Here is a 21,065-nt window from a genome sequence, read left to right on the forward strand (position 1 = left end):
CCCAACGACACTGACAGAACAAGAAGGTCTGAATCCGCTACATGAGTGCGGTATAAGACAAATACCACGTGATCTCACCTGTAAGTGGAACCTAGTCAACAAACCAAACGAGCGAGCAAAACAGAACCAGAGACACGGAAATACAGAATAAACGGACAGTGCCCAGAGGGGAAGGGGGAGGGATAAAAGGGAAAAGAAGAGGAAGGGGCATTTCAAGGAACATGGACAGAGGGCCCACGGACAAGGACAATGGGAGGGAGAGGACTGAAGGTGGGGGGGGTGGGCCAGGGGAGAATAATGGGGGAAAAGTGGGGACAACTGTAATTGAACAATTAAAAAAGAGAGAGAGAAAACATAATAAGTAATTCCCCATTACTGAGATTTGCTTTTTTCTGGAATAAATTTTTAGAAGGAGCTTTAAAAATGCAATGGGTTCTCCTGACATAAAATCCATTTTAAGGGCCCACAGGCACGGAAGAAAGATGAACGGCATGCTAAAGGTTTACAATTCTATGAAAAAAAGCCATCTAAAATCCATTTCTTGGTATTAGGTTCTAATAAAAACAGGCATGCCTCACTTGATTCTGTAGAAACATCTTGCTCCATGTCTAATGCGGTACTTGGATAGGATAAAGAAAGAAGGTAACGTTGGGATTTTCTAATTCAACTTTGCAACGTAATCGACCACATAGACTTTGATCTTTTATTCCTCTCCGAACTATATTTTCTAAAAGGTACAATAGTCAACATCTGCTCAGAAGCTAAACCAACACTAAAGTCAGAACAAGCAAGGACTCTAAGGGTGAAGATTTACATGGTTATCATCTTCAATTCTCCAGAGGAAGTCCCTGCACACAGCAACGCAGTGAAAAAAAATCCTGCATCTCTTTCTACAAGTAAATAGACTACCTTCAAAGTCTTTGTTATGGTAAGAAAGGGGACCTGCTGTTGTAGAACTATATTTCTGGTTTGACAGCTACAATTATAATTGTTCAGGCATCTATTTCCTACAAACTCTCCACAGCCATAACCTTTAGTGATTAATTATAAGGCTCCAGGAGCAATAGTACACAGACTAATTTCCTAAAACAATAAAAGACAGAATTTCTCATTTGGAGCTAAATGAAACATGAACAGGTTGTTATTCATGCTGAAATCTTGATGCAGAGTCATGGTGCGGCCATTATAGGAGCTATTAAACAAAACCTCAAATCAAAGAAACTATAGGTCTGTCTGCAAAGAGAAAATGCTATTCTCGCCTAAGAATCTTCTAACTTCTATGTGTGTGCTTTCTTTTAAGTCTAATGTCATTCATCCTATTTTCAATCTTTTCCACCTCTAGTCTTATGGAGTCACCCCAAAATACTGGTTTTAATGAAACAGGAGGAGATATGGGAATTCATAAAAGGAAAATTCCTCTTCGCTGACATTCAAACATCTCAACTGAATATGAGCTTCCTGTCTTGCTTATTCCAGGAAATTATCTCAAGTCATATAATATGTATTCTGTGACTACCCCACTTGGTTTTTTGAAGAGCAAGATGTTCAATGGTCGATCCCGTACCTTTTAGGAAAATGTTACATTTCTGCATGTTTTCCTGCTGCATTTCAATATCGACAAGATGATGTTTCTCTCCATGTATGGATAAAAACGATCATAAATTGTGGGACTTCCACAGTTAAATAAGAGTCAAGAGGGTAATTGGGGGTTGGAATAAGAAGTTGTGAGAAATGTTCAAAGAAAATAAAATGTGATGCCTTGTAAAACGGAAAGATAGAGACACATATTCAGATAGAGAAATATATTAAGGCCAACACAAAATTTTACTTCAATATTTGATATATTTTTTAAGCTGCCACACTTCGACTTGTGGAGATTTAGCAACTAATCATGATGATGAAATTGAATAGCAATCCTGCCACAATATGACATTTAAAAACAGAGCACGCTTCTTCTAAAAAAATTCATTTTTTTGAGTTTTCTGGTTACATAGATCATTGTGAAAATGGCTTATAACAGCCAAAAATCATTGTCTAAGATAAAATATTCACATGGGCATGGAAAATGGGATAAAGACAGATTATCCATTTCTATTTACAATTTTTCTTATAAAAACTAATGTTTCCCATGAGGGGGGAAAAAGGAAACATTCACTCGGATTAATCTGTGAGCTGGGATCCAAGTCATTGCAGTCGTACTTAAAGATGAAGAAGAGTTCTAAGTCCTTTTTCATCATACTGAATATTTGTAGGTCTTACATATTTTTAGGCTTAACTGGATCCAGTTTCAGAACTCCAAGCACTTCTTTTCCATACCACACTTAATTTAGAAGAAAGAAAAAGAGATCAAGAAAGAAAACCTATCGGAGATATAGTCAGAATCATGATATACACCATTAGTTCTTGAGGTCTGATCTCTACCTTGTAAACGGACCCTTGGCCAGGCCAAATTAAGGTCAGTCTCCTGGTCTGCTGCATCTGCATCTCTAGGCTTATTGACTGAGACTCAATATTAAGAAAATAAATTTCACCGTGTACCTTAGGCTTTCCTGGAAAATCAATGCAAACCTCAGAAGCATGTTGTAGCAGAAAGACAGTGCCAGCTCTTTGGTCACCTAGCTGGATGACCACAAATAAGACATGTTCTCATCTTCCAAGCATCAGCTGTAGGATGAGGTACTGCACTTCATTACTTCAAGTCACTTCGATCTCTAAAACTTAATTTTGGAAACACTTGCCAGTAAAAACAACAGGAGCTTTATAGTTACCCAAAGAATGCAATTAAGCAAGACTTTCTAGTTGTCAAACATAATAGTGCTTCAAGACAAATTCTCAACTGTTCCCCAATTCTGAGAGATGGACTGTGGGCTCTGAGAACCACTATTTGAAAACAACTGCCCTGGAAAATCAATTGTACAGTCTCTTTAATTCATCATTACCCTATTTTCACTTTCTCAGCCTTCAAAGACTAGCTTGACTGTCGCACCCTACACTTGAAATTCCATTCTGATTTTCTTATTCAGAAGAAATTCCCTGTTTCTCTGTTTTCTCACAGTACTTTGTTCCTGTCATTGATTTTATCACAGTTCATCTCAGAGTATAATAATTTATATATTAATGGATTTTTAAAATTTCTTCTCTTAGACCATAAGCATCTGAAAGCTAGTAATTTTTGTCTTTTCTCCTCATAGTGCCAACACATTGCCTATTTTATTGCCATTCTGTGGGTTGTCTTTTGTTGATGGTTTCGTTTGCCATGCAAAAACTTTTTAGATTGATGTAGTCAAATTTGTTAATTTTTTTCTTTTATTTCCCTTGCCTGGAGAGATATATCCAATAACATATCACTATGAGAAATGTCCAAGATTTTGCTGCCTATGTTTTCTTCTATTCATGTTAGGGTTTCGGGTCTAACATTTAAGTCTCTGATCCATTTTGAATTTATTCTCACGTGCGGTGTAAGAAGGTGGTCTAGTTTCATTTTTCTGCAGGTATCTCTCCAATTTTCCCATCAGTATATTTTGAAATCAGGCAATATGGGGCCTCCAGCTTTCTTCTTTCTCAAGAATGTTTTTGGCTATTCAGGGCATTTTGCGGTTCCATAAAAATTTTAGGAGTATTTGTTCTATTTTTGTGAAAAATGCCATTGGAAGTTTTATGGACTTTTATGTTTTTGGCTATTCAGGGCATTTTGCTAAATGGAATCAAATCTTTAATTCCCTTTTTGGATGGTTCATTGCGAGCATATAGAAATGCCACTGAATTTGTATATTGATTTTGTACACTGCAACTTCACTGAATTTATTTATTAATGCTAACAGTTTTTGTGGTTAGAGTTTTCTATATATATGATCATGGCATCTGCTAATAGAGATAATTTTACCTCTTTCTTTCCGATTTTGGAGCCTTTTATTTCTTTCTCTTGCATAATTGCCCTGGCTAGGACTTCCAATGGTATGCTGAACAGACACATTGAGAACGGCCATCCTTGCCTTGTACCAAACATAGAAAGCTTTGTTGTTTCCCCATGGAGTATGATGTTGGCTGCGTGCTTTCATGTAGGGATTTTGTGTTGTGAGTTACATTTCTTCTCTATCTATTTTGTTCAGAGAATGAGTCATAAATGGATGTTGAAATTTTTAATTTTCTTTTTCCAATTACAGTTTATATTCAATGGTATTTCATATTAGTTTCAGGTGTACAGCATAGTGATTAGATAATCATATATCTTACACTTGGTACTCTTTCCAGTATCACCCTGGCACCGTACATAACTTTTAGAATATTATTGGCTATATTCCCTGTGCTGTACTTTACATTCCCACGACTATTTTTTAACAACCAATTTGTAGTTCTTAATCCCTTCAGCTTTTTTACCCAGTCCAAAAGGTCCCTCCACTTGATCCATCAATAGACGGATAGATTAAAAAGTTGTGGTATGTATACACAATGGAATATTACTCAGCCATCAAAAATAATCCTTAATATTTTTGAACTCCACTTGATTGATTTCCGCTATAATTTTATTGTTTCTCTCATTCTGCTAACAATAAGATTAACGTGTTTTCCCTTTTCTAATGCTTTGAAGTGTAAAATTAAGTTGTTTGAGGTTTCTCTTCTGTTTTAATGCAGGCACTTAACATTTTAAACACTTTAGACTTAACCAGACAGGGGACTGAAACTTAGCTCTGCCACTCACTAGCTTTGTGACTATGAGCAAAGCTGAACTATGTGCCTGTTTCCTGATCTGCAAAATGGGGATATTGAAAATGCCTTTTTTTTTTTTTTTGCTGGGAATATGGTAAGAATTGACTGATTTACCATGGGAGATGGAAGATGAATAAGTTCTCAGGATCTAATGCACAGTATTGCGATTGTAGTTAACGATACTCCGTGATATACTTGAAAGTTGCTGAGACTAGTTCTTAAGTGTTCTAATCATGAAAAAATAAATAATTATATGACGTAGTGAAGATGTTAGCTAGCACTGCGGTGGTAATCAGAGTACACTATATAACTATCAAATCAACACATTGTGCCCCTTAAATTTATACAAGGTTGTATGTCAATAATGTTGAAATAAAAAATGTTTGAAACTAAAGGAAAATACATGAGAGGTACTTAGTATACAGTAACCAGTAATACTACTGTTATTATTTTTGCTTAGTGTTAATTTTAATCTTATCTATATGTTGCTTCCAGTTGTCATCATTCCAGAAAAGGATGCATTTTCCCACTGTGAGCACTAATTCTCATTATAATTCACCATCAACTTTTCAATTTTAGATGAGGACAATGAAGAGAGCTACGCTGTATTAAATTCAGAGTAGTTGAGCATACTGATTTAATTCAATAATTTCCCTCTTTAATTCCCCTTTGCTTTTCCCTCCAAAATAAGGTCTCACAATGCTTGGACTCTTTGGGGCCTAAAAGAAGAGAGACAAGGCTGCTACCAAACTGCCTGTCATATTATATTGAGTTTCCCTGAACAGTTAGATTGGGAACCTATGGCCCCGAAGACCATCTTTGGTTGCCCCTTATTGTTCTCCACTAAAATTAAAGTGTATTCATTCATTCATTCATTCAGCAATTCATGCATGTTGAGAGTTATAAGCCCACCTAATTCCAAAAAGAGATGTGAAGGGTAGTCTTCTTATCAAAGCCAAGGAATAATAATGATCACAGTGTAAAGGAGAGAAAACAAGTAGTAAGAAGGAAGGGGACACTCCAATGCACAGGCCACTTTCTCCAGCTCCCTTTCTCCCATCTCTTCCCCTTCGGTTACTCTTCCTCTACCTCTTCTTTAGCGTCTACCGACAATGCCTCACGTCTGCCAGCACCGTCACGTAGCTAAGGAGATGGCACTCCAGCTAAAGAGACCGCAGCCCAGTCAAGGCACGTTTTCCAAACTGCCATCCAGTGGTAAATTATGTAGAGGAAGATGAAGTGAGAAGCTTAGTATGAAACTGAAGGTTGCAGGCAGAAGATGCAGTAGCTAGCAGTATAAAAAATTAGTATCTGATCCCTCTACAAGAAAACAATGGAGAAAATTCATTGTTTCCTCAAATAAGATTCTGACCTGTAATGATCTTCTAGTTTCAATGTACAAATTAGAGGTAGGTCAAGTATACGTCTTCAGTCCGCAGTTCTCTTCTCCTCCATCCCAGAATATATCAATGAGTCACATACCTTGAGTTCCTGAGGACACTCACCTGTATTACAATTAAGATCATCAGGCTCTGACTCCGTGCCATTTTGGCTTCCGTTTCCCTGAAGAGTGTTCATAGCCATAAGCTTCATCTTCTGTAGCTTCATTGCCTCAGCCATTGCTGCAGCTGTTATACCTAAAACCAGAATTATCCCTTTTAAAATGAGGACAATTTCATGTAATCGCAACCTGGATACATTTCTTTCCCAGGCCTGTGCTATACAGTGTAAACCAAAAGCAAGCCCAACACTAATTTATAAATAATAGTCTTGGACAAAGTCATTTTCAGCTCCTGTAATTATTTCATTTTGTAATGGACTATTTAAAAAATCTAAAGCTGCATTGAATATGGGTTGGATCCCCAATTCAAAACACAGAGAAAACAAAGAGAGTATTGTGAAAATTGTTTGAGAAATTCTAAAACTCTTGCTAATGTGTTCTGATGTCTATTAAAGAGCTCTGTGCAGTTGTTTTAGACAGAAATCATGTTATATTACATCCATCTAAAACAATAGAACCAGTCCATGGTAGGGCTCAGAAAAAACCCATATCCCCGACTTTCATCTGAGTTCTTTGTCCACCAATTCCCACCTTCTTAATCTTAATTTTAATTTCTTTAGAAGTCTCCAAAAATGTGTTTGCAGGGATGAATTATAGGTCACTGACCAGAACAAGGAAGAAATTGTGTTATACAAATTCCCAGGTGTTCAGTTTATTCACATGCAAAACGAGGGAGTTGGACTAAATGATCTTTATAGTCGTTATGAAGCAATAGTTGTGACTAGATTTACCTTGTACTCTATAGTGTTCTGAAACCACTATGGTTTTGCATTATCCGTGCATGTGCTAAAGCAAAATTCTTCTTGACACTTTTCTCACTAGTAAACAAGTGTCAGACTTACAAACTTTATGTGATCTGTAGTCCTCAACTTCAAAATTTGGGGTTGGGGGGTATGCAGCAATCCATGGTTTGTTGTGAATTTGGGTTAACAACAGTGCTCTCAGCCAAAATTAAGGTAATTTTATAGTTTCTTAATTAGTTATACTGTGTCCATCCTTTTATAGTAGTTTAAAAGCTTTTCTGTCAAAACTGTGAAAAAGTAAATTTATTAAAGCAGACCTATGAGTAATCAAATCTTGAGATTTACAATTAGTTAAATAAAATGATAAGACAGGTCACCATGATATGGTTTTATATTTTAAAAAGTAATCTTTAATTAAAATAACAAAGTATTGCATTGATAATATCCTTCCAAAAATGAAAAGCAGTTCATATCTGCCATGTTATTTTAGCCTGCCAGTCAAGTACTGTGTTTTGGCTTATTTGTTATTTGCATCCAAAGCTACTTTGAGTCAAATATGATGTAGTAAGACATGAATAATGAAACATCTGGTAATATGAAATGTTAATGTGATATACCACATTGAATTTAGTGAAAACAGTTTTGAAATTCCCTATAAATCAACTGGGAAGATATAAATTTAAACAGAGGTTGGATTTAGGTTGATATTAAAAAGATGCTTATGTTCTATACTCTGTCGTTCAGAGAAAAACCCTCGGACACTAAAAGATTCAGAGAAATTAACTTCAGGGAAAGCCATAAGGATATCGGAATGAAGAATGAAAGGACAGACAAGCCACATGCAAGTAGTTACAGGCCACCCAAACAAAGAACAAATATCCCAGTGATTCTTAGGAATCACCATTCAGGGATTAATGCAGTTAAACCTATTCAGCTCAGCTCCATGGCTGAGAGGTAAAGGTCGATGAAACAGAGCTATGGGAAGTTCTCAAAACAGTAGACAGCTGCTGCATTTGGCTAGACATCCACAAAGCCATCAAATGACATAGGCACTAGAAATCTACTACGTTGGCATAGATATTTTGCACACTGTGTTGGATTACAACTAGACATGAAGAGAGGATGCAATCGATCTTTGCTAAAGTTCAATTTGTCCAATAAATGCAACAGATTGGAGGACGTACAGTAAGTCGGTGAATTTGCCATTCAGAATGGAGCCAAAGACAGGAAAATGACCATTAGTAAGGGTTGACAGGCCAAGCAGCAGAGCGCAGTAGAGAGCAACCACACTAGGAGCCAAAGATAAGGCTGGATGGTGCTGTTTGGAGCAAGTTGCTATCCTATAGCCTGAGGCACGTAACAAAATTCCAGGTTGCCAAGCAACTATTTCTTTTCCTATAGAGTCTTCTGAAAATGCATAATAGGCATTTAAAAGTTCAAAAGTCTACTAATAATCCCTTCAAATGCTTGTATTTCAATTTGTTCTACAAAAGCAACAGATTGGAGGATGTACAATAAATTGTTGAATTTGCCATTCGGAAAAGAGCCCAAGACAGGATGGTGGTCACCAGAAAGAAGAGGATGGAGGGTAGTAGGGGGTAAAGCTGGTCAAGGATATGGTGACGAAAGATGATCTGACTTTGGTTGATGGGCGCACAATGCAATATACAGATCATGTGTCATAGAAATGAACACTCAAAACCTACATAATCTTATTAACCAATGTCATCCCAATACATTTACTGAAAAAGCATGTTAAGCAAAATTTATATTTTGAAATGTGCTTGACTGTAACAATGGTGCCAATAAGAATACATACAGTAATATGTAAAGCATCTGAAACACAACTTTATAAAAACAGGCACCCACAGAAAAGAGTCACATTCTTAGAAGAAAGCTGAAGAAAAAACTACTGACCCATTAAGTGAATTCACTTTTGATTTTCAAATCAATAATGAGTAATTATCAAAATTAAGCCATCATGGGGTGAGTGGGTATTGCTCTGCACCAGGTATCACAAATAAATTAAAAATGAGAGAGAGAGAGAGAGTACATAAGCATTAACAGCATTAATCAGAGATAAAGACATACCATATGATTCCAACTATATGACATTCTGGAAGAAAGCAAAACTATGGCAACTATAAAAAGATCAGTAGTTGTCAGGGATGGGTTGGCAGGGAGACATCTAGGAAGGACACAGCATTTTTATCACAGTCAAAATACTCTGAGTGATATTATAATGAGAGATATACGTCATTATACATTTGCTCAAACCCATAGAATGTACAACACAAACACTGAGCTTGAAAGTAAACTACAGACTTGGGTGATAACGATGTGTCGATGTAGGTTCATCCTTGGTATCAAATGTACCATTCTGCTAAGTGACATTAATAATATGGGAGGCTGTGCACGTGTGGAGGTAGGGGGTATATTGGAAATCTCTGTAACTTCCTCTCAATTTTATTATAAACCTACAACTGCTCTAAAAATATTGTCTTTAACGGAATGAGATTCAACCCAATGTGAACTTTCAATGAGTCTGCATAGAATATATTACGTCCAAGAAAACCACTTATTGACTTGTCATTTATTAATTTCTTTACGCCGGTCATGTCTCCTTTACCTAGACCATGTGTTAATCTTAAATCGTGCATTCATTGGTGCCTAGCACAGCAGTGGGTACGTAGGTGTGCCCATTGAATGACGGCAGAATAACCAAATGGGTGCTGGGAAGGCAAGCCAGCAGGGAAAAACAAAAGGTCTACCCCCCCCAACACTGGTAATTGTGCATGACTCTCTAGAAGTTGGTCTCTTTTGCATTCTCTTGACAATCGCCTTCTGCCTGAACTTTCTGCCGAGATATAACAACAAATGTCAGAAGAGAGCAAAGGCTCTCAGATGGTTCAAACACTGAAAGTCCTGCCCTTGTTTTACCCTTTTACTACCTGATGGTCCCGTTCTTTATCATCAGCTGATAACTAACAATATACATCAAACATCTGTTTGAGAAAGCAAGCCAATATGTTATATTGAACATAGCTAGGTGAAAAATTTTGCAACAGAACTTGTCTTATTTTGAATTTAAGGAGCACATGAAGTTAACCATAGTGGTACTGAATATGTATGAATAAACTTATGGTCTTGGGTCAGAGACTTCAAGATAATATTTAAATAAATGTGTATGTTCATTCTTTTACATTTTCAAACTTGTAACAGATTAATTCTAAACTTTCAGAAAACAAGACATGAGGTAGGAAGTCTTAATTACGCCCACTATAATAATCATCATCCTATTGAATTATATATACATGTTTCTCTTTGCTTTGAGATATAAACATTGGTAACTATGTCTCTATTGACTATTGCAGTGTATAATGTCTTAAAGCTACCTGAGGCAACCAACAACATGAACCTTCATTATATGAGCGACAAGGGAAAAAGATCCTATGAGAACATCTCATTCTTGGATCTTCAGTGGACACGAGGTATCTAGCAAGATTATTTTTTCAAAGCTTACGTTGTTTCGCCTCATACAATGCAGTGTGATAAGTGAATACTCTCATCACTTTTGAAATTCACCGCTCTATTGCAATTTTTTAATGATCAAATATAATAAAAGGTTTTGGTATTATTTCCATATTAAAACTACAGTAATTTTCTAGGACCAGAGAAAGCTTGCTGCCAGAAGGGCATGACCAAGAATTTTTCCACATCATAAGCAGTTTTAGGTCAATAGTCTTTGTTCAGAGAGCAGAAACATCTCCGCCCTGCCCCGCCTCCCCGCCCCGGACAGGCAGACTTTGGGGAATTTCGAGGCATTGCCACCCAACACTTAAAAAAAACTCTAATTGGCTTGATTTTCTCCTAAAATTGCTGTGAAAAATTTCTCCTCCCCTCTTACCCATCCTGATTATGTCATTATCTGATGTATATGCGTTAGCGCTTGGGTAATACCAAATAATTCTAAATTAAATAATTATGCCAAATTATTTATAGAGGAGATATACACACACCATTAAAAGGATTCTGCATGGAGCTAGGGGCTAAAGGGTGATATATAAAACAGCACATTCTTTCTGGTTTCCTGAATTCTGTTACAGTGGTATTAACAACACATTCAGAAAGAGATAGCTACTTTTTTTCTCTACTTGCCATCAATAGCTTAAGATTCCTCAAGGAGCACACTAACTGAAATGGATCAAATGAAACAGAAGCCACAAAGAAAATTATCTCCTTCCTAACCTTTTCTTCACTCAGAATTCCAAACATTTTGGTAATAATGTGTAGGACCTCATAGGTGCTATAGCCAGAGATAAACAAACAGACAAGGCTGGGAGATCCACGGCAATGTAATTAGCCTGCACGCTGTTAGGGACACTCCACCGTCTTAATGATGATACAAGGAAACCCATCTTTTGTGGCTTTTTGTGAATTTTCATGGCTATTGTTCCTGTGAAGAAGACGGCATGTCCAGAACCAATAAAATGAGGACAGAAACACTATCTCTGATTCTAATCCACCAAAGAATGTTCTGGTTATTCCCTTTCATTCCGATTGTTTTGGTCTTTTCCCTTTGTTATTGTCCTTGGTCTTTCATATTGTTGGAAGGCTATGTTTTCATAAAGACTGTGGTAATTGGTACAAACGGATTGGAAAAAATCATGGGCTTTCCCAATTCACAGGTCTAATTTCTAGGTGACACACAGCACCATTGTTCATGTCGGCGGTCCTGGTCATAAAACCTCTTCACCTCTGTCAAATTCAACTTGCTCTTAACCACTTACTACTCTATTTTTTAAAGAAAAGAACATAGGATCTTAGCTTGGTTATAGGCGCTATATGTTTTAACAATTGCTATGTACCTCAGGTGAGATTGATGCGTTTTAAAAGAAACGTTTTCTCGGGCTGGTGGCAGTTGAATCGGGAACAGAGAAACTTTAGAAAGTTCCAGATGAACTAATCAGCTTGTATATAGATAAAGTGCACTCGACTGTTTAGTTTGAATTCCTGCTACCAGTCATTTCAAATACAACAGTGATTTTCCAAAGCAGTTTTCAAAAAATATTACTTGAAACCCGTGTATTATGAATCTAAAAGGGACATCTTGACTCTGAAAATAACGAAGAATTTCACAAGCACTTTCTAAGAGGTCTGTGTTCCTTCTCAGCTAGACTATGGGCCGTGGGCTTTTTTTTTTTTTGGTTGGTTGGTTTTTTTTGTTTGTTTTTCCTCTATGTAACAGATAAACACTCAGTGATCTATTTCTTCTCCTTGGCTTGGGGAAGAACAAGTGAAAATCACTTCAACTGACCGTTTCCTCAGCTAAGGTTGTAAACAAAAAATAAAATCACGTCCTGGGGGTCAGGTAGATGGAATGGCAGAGTTGAGGGCAACCTTTAATGTTCTAATGTTCAGCAAACTCTTTTTTAAATAAACTACGTTTAATCTTTATTTAGTTTTTAAATAAACTAAATATTTACTAGAAAGTAAATATCTCAGGCTTTGTGACAGATACTACCTATGTCAGAGATATTGAACTCTGCCGTTGTATTGTGCAGGTACCCACATCAATACGTAAATGAATGGGAATCGCCATCTTCAAATCAAGTTTTCTTTATAAAATAAAAAACGAAGAACTTCCTAAGTGATCTCCTTGCCTCTAATTCTGTCCCCCTCCAGTCAACCCCATTCTCTCTTATCAGGGATATTTTTGTAAAAAGCAGTATTTTCACATGCCTCACCCACGCAAACATAGTTATAGGAACATACCCCTTTCTGCCTTTTCTTACGATTATGTCTATAACAGGCCTCACTTTCCCACCTAAGAGGAAGGCTATGAAGGCTTCTGTAGAGTACCAAGTATGTCTTTCTCAGTTTTGGTCTCATAGCAGGATCTCAAATATTGTCCTGCAACCCTGGCTGGTGACGCTCAGTGGATTAAGTGCCGGCCTACAGACTAAAGGGTCCCCCATTTGATGCCCAGTCAGAACACGTGCCTGGGTTGCGAACCAGGTCCCCAGTAGGGGGCGTGCGAGAGGCAACCACACATCGATATTTCTCTTCCTCTCTCCTTCCCTTCCCCTCTCTCTAAAAATAATTAAATGAAATCTTTAAAAATAAATACTGTCTTGTAGGTAGGCAGTACTTGATAGGCGTGTGTCTAAGGAATTTATCATTCTATAGAACAGGGATTTACAAAATGTGATATAAAGTCCTTCATAACTTAAAATGCAGTCCTACAGATGGGTAAACAGTACTCACATACACAGACATACACTGACATCAAATACCATTTTCTTTTTAATTCAACTAATAAGCATGTGTTGTCATGTCTCTTGTGCATTTACTATTTCAAAACATTTCCAATAGTTGATTTAATAGTTAAAGTAAGAATGAAAATGTATAATCCTTTCTAGTGGTTTTCAGGTATTTTTAAAACAAAGTTTTAGTTGTTAAAAAATATCGATGGAGAAACACGTGCTTGCCCCTGAGTAATCATGAAGTAGGTCTGACGGCTGAGGAGAAAATTACATTACAAATGAGCAGCTACCTGTTATGAAATTACGAGGCATTTTCATCAAAGGACCTAAAAAGGCAGCAGACTGACCAGTTAACATGTTTCCCCTGACCTGGAGGGATTTTTTTTCCAGTTAATAGCTTCTGAGGAATGCTTCCTTTTGATTCTTGTCTCTGACAGAAAAATGATTGTCCCATTTAACCAGTCTCCTATCACATATATCAGAGAATCCTATTTACTCACACACTACTGGAACATTAAAACACAATAGAGTGATTGTCTCTCGAAGAAAAATTTAAAGATTGACTTTTTTTTTTTTACCCCAAAAGGGGGTTGAGATCAAAAGCTAACTTTAATAGATGTTTGACTAAGGTCATACTCGTAGGAAATGGAACACTGAAGATGAAAGAAAAGAAATAGCGTTGCCTTTTGATCTCAGCCAAATCCATTTGGCATTGTTTAGCTTTTATATAATACTTTAGTTTTAGGTGATATCATGACTTGAAATGAATCGGCTTTCTTCTTGAGGGTTTAATAGCTCTGTATTACTTTGGCGTTTCGCAAAGTTTTTAAAACATATTCCTACTTTGTTAGCTGGTATTGCAATAGCAGTTGTAAACAGCTTTTCTTATTCTGTAACTACCTATCATATGAAGTCCATGATATACTTTCAAAAAATGTCCAAGGAAGCTCAAAACCCAAAATTTTCTTATGAAATGCTCTTCAAAGAAAACCATCCTTAAAGTCACTACAAATTTGTGACTAGTAATGGACCTTCTTGATTTTAAGCTTCATTATTTTTGAACGTCCGTTTCCCATGAACTAGAGCTGTTTACTACTTTGTAGCTCAGCACTGGACAAAGCCAACACAAGAGAAAGAAAGAACTATTATTGAATACCAACTACCCGATTTCAAGCACCATTAGGTTAAGAAAAGGTTATATATAATACATTATCTCATTTAATTGTCAAAACTAGTCCATGAAAATGCAAGGACTATTATGCCAATTATACAGATGAAGAAAGTGAGAGCGGAAGAGATTGATTAGCTCAGGCAAGATCACATAGTGAATAAATAATAAGGCAGAGCTTTGAACCAAGCTTTAGCTAACTTCAAAGTTCTATTTTTTCCATGCTGCTTTTCAATTATTAAAATGCTAGAAAAAAGTTCTTTTATTTTTAGTTCCATTAATTAAGTGATGCTCAAAACTACAGCACTCACTTAGGTAGGCTTAGACACACAATATGGGCCATTGTTATATGGGATGAGTTATGCTATTAAATTTACTAAGCACTTTATTAACTTTTGTCAAATGCTTACAGATTATCACCATGAAAGTTTAGGGTATTATGTTTTTATTTCTTGAATTATCCGAATAATTGCCCCAATGTGCCAATTCTCTTAGCAGGTGTGAGCTGTCTCTAAGTATGTACATCTTGAAATGTTTTGAAAAAAATAGAACGAGAGCTTTCTGAGTGACAGCTTCTCATCATCTATCAAAAGACTTGACTCGGTAGATGTTTTAAAGAAAATGATCACTACAAAGATCAGTGATTCTAATGAGAAGCTTGCATTTCCAAATTAATAGACTAGCAAATGTGTCTAGAAAAGAAAAAATGGTCCAAAAGTCATATATAACAGCTTCTTCTTAACAAATATTAAATATTTCAAATTTACTTAAAAATAGACCCATTGTTCTTATGTCACGCTTGCGTCTAAAAAGGTGGATGTCAATCAAAAAGATGAAGGGCTCTTGTGGAACAGACTGAACTGTCTGGTCAGGATGTCCTCTTCTTTCTCTCCTTTCTTGAAGTCATGTTATGTTATATGTTGTTACATTATGTATGTATTTACTTATTGTTTGTCAAAAGATTGGTTAGTGCTACTTCTTCCCCTCTTGCCTCACTCCTACTCCACTGTGTTCTACCCTAACCCTCCTACGGTTCATCTAAATCACAAACAGAAGGCGCCGTGGAGAAAATAATGAAAGACCTTTGTAACTATCCTGTGGGAGAGATCAAAATTTAAACATCTGAAGAGAGAAGGCTCAGATTAAAATATGTTTGAGACTTGGGATTTGCAATATGTTTGGCATTTCAGTTTCAAAGGGAACACAGCGAATACGTTAGGAGAATATTGAGGATTTCTCCCCGCCTTTCAAGGTAAAAAGGTCTAGTTAGGAGGAGCATGTAAAATACAGAAAACATATAAGTAATGTTCAGTGGTTATCTTCTCTGATATCTTTTTTTTTTTTTTCATGAGAAGGCTGGTGAAGAAGCTAGAGAGGGCTGCTGTTTATGTTGTATATAAACATGTTTCAAGACAATGAGCCAACACCAAGTGACACGGGACCAAGCGCAAATGATAATCTCAGCAGGTACCTGGTTAAAGAGATGTCATCTCAGTTCTTGTTCTTCGTTTATGTACAACCGTAAAGGCAACTAAATTTGCCCTTTTAGAACTTATGACCATAAAGGGCTCATTAATAGTTGATTGGGACCATTTTACCTTCATTGCCAAAGGGTAGAAGCGGGGGAAGGGACATGGAGCATTTCAATTACTGAAGGCCCATCAGGGTGTTCTACCTTTTGGTATCTCTGGGCCACACTAGAAGAAGAAGAGCTGTCTGGGGCCACACACTAAAGACATTGTGACACATAATTGCCAAACAAAACAAAACAAAAAACAGCTCAGAATGTTTTAGGTAAATGTACGACTGTGTTGGGCCACATTCATAGCCATCCTGGGCCGCAGGTTGGACACCCCTTCAACCACTTATTCTACGGATACTTGCAATAGAATATGTTGGAAAAATCATCCTTCAAACAATCGTGGCAATGTTTCCCCTATTAATCAGAGTTGATTTAAAAGTCACAACTTAATGCAATGCAGTCAGTGAATAAAGAGCAACATATTTTAGTTTTGCTGCATTTTTCCCAGTAAAATCTAGTCATTGGAAAGCTCAGTAGATACATATATCAAAGGTGGAAATAAGTACATTTGAGGGATAATGGGAGACAGAAGGGGAAAGGTTTAGTCAGAGAACGTGTGTGAAGGACCCATGGACAGGGACAACAGGGTGGGGACTGACTGGGGGAGTGGGGGGGGCAGCGGGGAGAGCAATGGGGAAAAATTGGGACGACTGTAACTGAACAACAATAAAAAATACACAATTAAATAAATAAATAAGTGATTCTTACCCCCCCCCTTAAATTTCTTAGTATTAAAATTGTGATGAAAATATGTGACTATGAAAAGGGTATATGTTCTCAACAGACATGTGGTAAGATATCAGTTAGATAAAAGATATGGCAAACACACTTGTAAACCTTAAAGTATTATATTCAAAACAGGTGTTTTTCTCAGGACTCTCTTAATAAGGTCCCAATGTCATGTTTTCTTCTATTTTCTATACTTTTTCAATATCATTTTAAGAATCATTGTTCAAAAGTCTGAATATGGCATTACAAATAAATTGTGTTTCCCATTCTAACAAGCTTTCTTGTTTAATTATTTTAAATAAAAATGTTTACAACATTTTGGCAACCATTAGCGTGTTCTCTACCTATGAGTCTATGTCTGTTTTGGTTTTTGTTTTGTTTATTCAGTTATTTGGTTTTAGATTCCACATATGAGAAACCTTATGTAGTACTTCTCTTTCCATGACTTATTTCACTTAGCATAATACTCTCAAGATCCATCCATGTTGTCACAATAGCAAGATTTCATTCTTTTGATTGCTGTGTAATATTCCATTATATATCTCTATATATGGACCCTTCTCAACTCTTTATCCATGTTTATGGATGGGCACTTAGGTTGCTTCCATATCTTGGCTATTATTAATAATGCTGCAATGAACATGGGGTGCATATATCTTTTTCAATCAGTGTTTTTGTTTTCTTCAAATATTCAGAAGCAGAAGAGCTGGATCATACGGCAGTGTTATTTTTAATTTTTTGAGGAATCTCCAGACTGTTTTCCACAGTGGTTACACTAAATTACAGTCCCACCAACAGTGCACTAGGCTTCCCTTTTCTCTACATCCTCATCCTCACCAGCATTTGTCATTTGTTGATTTACTGATGATTCCCATTCTGACAGGTATGAGGTGATAGCTCTTTGTGATTTTCATTTGCATTTCTCTGCTGATTTGTAGTGTTGAGCCTCTTTTCATACATATCTTGGTGATCTATATGTCCCTATTCATGGACTCTGCCTCTTTTTTAATTGGAATTTGGAGGGGCTGGTGTTAAGTTGTATGAGTTGTTTATATATTTTTATACTAACCCTTTATCAGACGTATCATTTGTGAATCTCTTCCCCCACTCAATAGGTTTTCTTTTCGTCTTGCTCATGGTTTCTTTTGCTGTACAAAAACGTTTTAGTTTAAGGTAGTTCCACTTGTTTATTTTTAATTTCGATTCCCTTGCTTGAGGAGATATATCAAAAAAAAACATACTGCTAAGAGCAATGCCAAAGAGTTTACTACCTATGTTTTCTTCTAGAAGTTTTGTAGTTTCTGGCCTAACATTTAAGCCTTTAATCTATTTTGAGTTTATTTTTGTATATGGAATAAGAAAGTGGTCCAATTTTCTTTGTGCATCTATCTGTCTAATTTTGTCAACTCCATTTCAAGAAAAGACTCTTTACCCCATATCATATTCTTATCTTTTTTGTCACAGATTAATTGACCACATAAGTATTTATTTCTGGACTCTATATTCTAGTCTTTCCATCTATATATCAGTTTTTATGTGAGGACCATGTTGTTTTCATTATTGTAGCTTTGTAGTATAGTTTGATGTCAGGGAACATAATACCTAGAACTTTCTTCTTTCTCAAGATTTCTTTGTCTATTCAGGGTCTTTTGCGTTTCCAGATATATTTTTGGATTAGTTTTTCAAACTCTCAGAATGTCATTGATATTTTAATAGAGATTGCATTGAATCTGGATACTGCTTTAGTTAGTAAGGATATTTCAACAGTATTACTTCTTCCAATCCATGAGCAAGGTCTATCCTTCCATTTATTTGTGTCTTGTTTAATTTCTTTCTTCAATGTCTTGTACTTTTTTTAGTGTAGGTCTTTCACCTCTTTGGTTACATTTATTCGTAGGTATTTTATACTTTTCAATGAAGTTGTAAGTGGGATTTCTTTTTTAATTTCTTCTTCTGATCATTCTTTTTTGGTCTATAGAAACACAACAGACTTTATATTGATTCTGTATTCTGCAACTTTACTGAAGTCATTTATTAGTTCTAATAATTTTTTGGTGGAGTCTTTAGGATTTTCTATATATTGTATCATGTCATCTGCAAATAATGAGGGTTTTACTTCTTTCTTTCCAGTTGGGATGTCTTTTCTTCCTTTTTCTTGTCCATGGCTAGGACTTCCAACATTATGTTGAATAGAAGTGATGATTATGGGAATTCTTGTTTTGTTCCTGACCTGAGATAAAAGGCTTTCTGCTTTTCATTATTGAGTATAATATTAGCTATGGGTTTGTCAGGTATTGCCTTTATTATGTTGAGATATTTTCCTTCTATATCCACATTGCTGAGGTTTTTTAGCATAAAAATATGTTGAATTTTATCAAATACTTTTTCTGCATCTATTTAGATGATCATATGATGTTATGGTTCATTTCATTAATGTGTTGTATCACATTCATTTACAGATGTTGAAGCAGCCTTCCATCCCTGAGATAAATCTCACTTGGTCATGGTGTATAATCTTTTTAATGTATTGTTGAATTGGATTTGCTAATATTTTGTGGGGGAGATTTTGTAACTATGTTCTTCAAAGATACTGGCCTGTAATTTTCTTTATTTGTAATGTCTTTACCTGGTATTGGTGTCAAGGTAATACCACCATCATAAAATGAGATTGGAAGCATTCCATCCTCTTCTGTTTTTCGAAATAGTTTTAGAAGAATAGGTATTACTTCTCTGAATGTTTGGTAGAATGCACCTGTAAAGCCATCTGGTCCTGGACTTTTATTTGTTGGGAGTTTTTTTTTTCCTGCTTCAATTTCTTTACTAGTAAACGGTCTGTTTGGATTTTGTATTTTTCCTAATTCAGACTTGGAAGGTTATATAGTTCCTGAAACTCATCCACCTCTTTTAGATAGTCAAATTTGTTGATATATAGTTGTTCATAGCATTATTTATTATGTTATTTCTGTGTTGTCAGTTGAGAGTTCTCTTTCATTTATAATTTTACTTATTTGGCCTATCTTCTTTTTTGATGAGTTTGAAGAAAGCTTTCTTTATTTTATTTATTTTTTTAAAGAACCAGCTCTTAGTTCTACTGATCTAAACTGATCTTTACTATTTTTTAATTTCTATTTTACTTCTCTTCTCATCTTAAATATTTCCTTTTTTTCCCTTCACTTTGGATTGTATTTCGGGGTTTTTCTAGCTATTTTAGGTCTTGAGTTAGATACCTTATAAGGGATTTTTCATGTTTCTTGAGGTAGGTACAGCTATGAACTTGCCTCTTAGAAATCCTTTGCTGCATCTCATAAATTTTGAATAGTTGTGTTTTCTTTTTCATTTATTTCAAGATTGTTTTTGACTTCTTATTTTCTTGTTTGATCTGTTGGTTGTTCAGTAGCATGTTGTTTAAACTCCACATACTATATTTGTGTTTTTTCCAGTTTTGTTTCTGTAGTTGATTTCCAGTTTAATGCCATTGTCGTTGGAAAAGATACTTGTTATGATTTAGATGTTCCTGAATGTACTGAGGCATGTTTTGTGGAATAATATGTGGTCTCTTCTGGAGAACGTTCCCTGTGTGCTTGAAAAAAATATGTATTCTGCAGTTTGGGATGGAAAGTTCTATCAATGTCGATTAAGATGGTCTCGTCTAATTTAACAGTTAAGGCCATTATTTCCTTATTAATTTTCTGTCCAGATGATCTATCCATTGATGTAAGCAGGATATTAAAATCCCCTACTATTTCATGAATTACTCTTTTATTAATGTGTTGTATGGCATTGATTTACAGATGTTGAACCATTCTTGCATCCCTGGGACGAATCCCCCTTGGTCGTAGTATATAATCCTTGGGAGGAGAGATGGAGCAAAAAGGAAAAAGGACTCATGGACACGGACAACAGTGTGGTGATTGCTTGGTGGGGGCGGTATAAGGGGACTAAATGGCAATGGAAAAAAGACAATAAAGATTAAATTTAAAAAATCATTCTCAGGGGAAAAAAAGATTCCCTAGACACTATAGAGTCCCAGGTAACTTAATAAACTGTAACATAATTACAGTTCAATAGTGATGACTATTCACCTATCCATCTAAGCCATATACTTCTTTGGATAAGGATCCTGGGGAAAAAAACCCACAATAATCTAACAGGTCAAGTTTCCCACTTGAAAAAGTTCAGATTTCTTTAGGAAAATTATATTACTATACTGTAGTTTGCCTCTGAGTAGAATGCTGAACTATGTAATACAGTTGACTCATTTTTAATATTTTTAATGTACATGTGCACAGTCATGTTTGTCAGAAGACAA

At 35.9% G+C, this 21,065-nt stretch overlaps 1 protein-coding gene across 1 annotated transcript in view; it reads right to left on the bottom strand.

Moving 5' to 3' along the window:
* The window catches only part of DACH2 (dachshund family transcription factor 2), a 389,866-nt gene that overhangs the window by 120,777 nt on the left and 248,024 nt on the right, over positions 1-21,065 (bottom strand). The window contains exon 4 of the mRNA XM_054566642.1: positions 6,213-6,344. Within this exon, the coding sequence (XP_054422617.1) occupies positions 6,213-6,344 (132 nt within the window). The remainder of the gene's footprint in view (positions 1-6,212; positions 6,345-21,065) is intronic.

This window comes from Pteronotus mesoamericanus, unplaced genomic scaffold (assembly GCF_021234165.1).
Source record: "Pteronotus mesoamericanus isolate MK-2021 breed Mesoamerican mustached bat unplaced genomic scaffold, CSHL_Meso_final contig_177, whole genome shotgun sequence".
Lineage (NCBI taxonomy): Eukaryota > Metazoa > Chordata > Mammalia > Chiroptera > Mormoopidae > Pteronotus > Pteronotus mesoamericanus.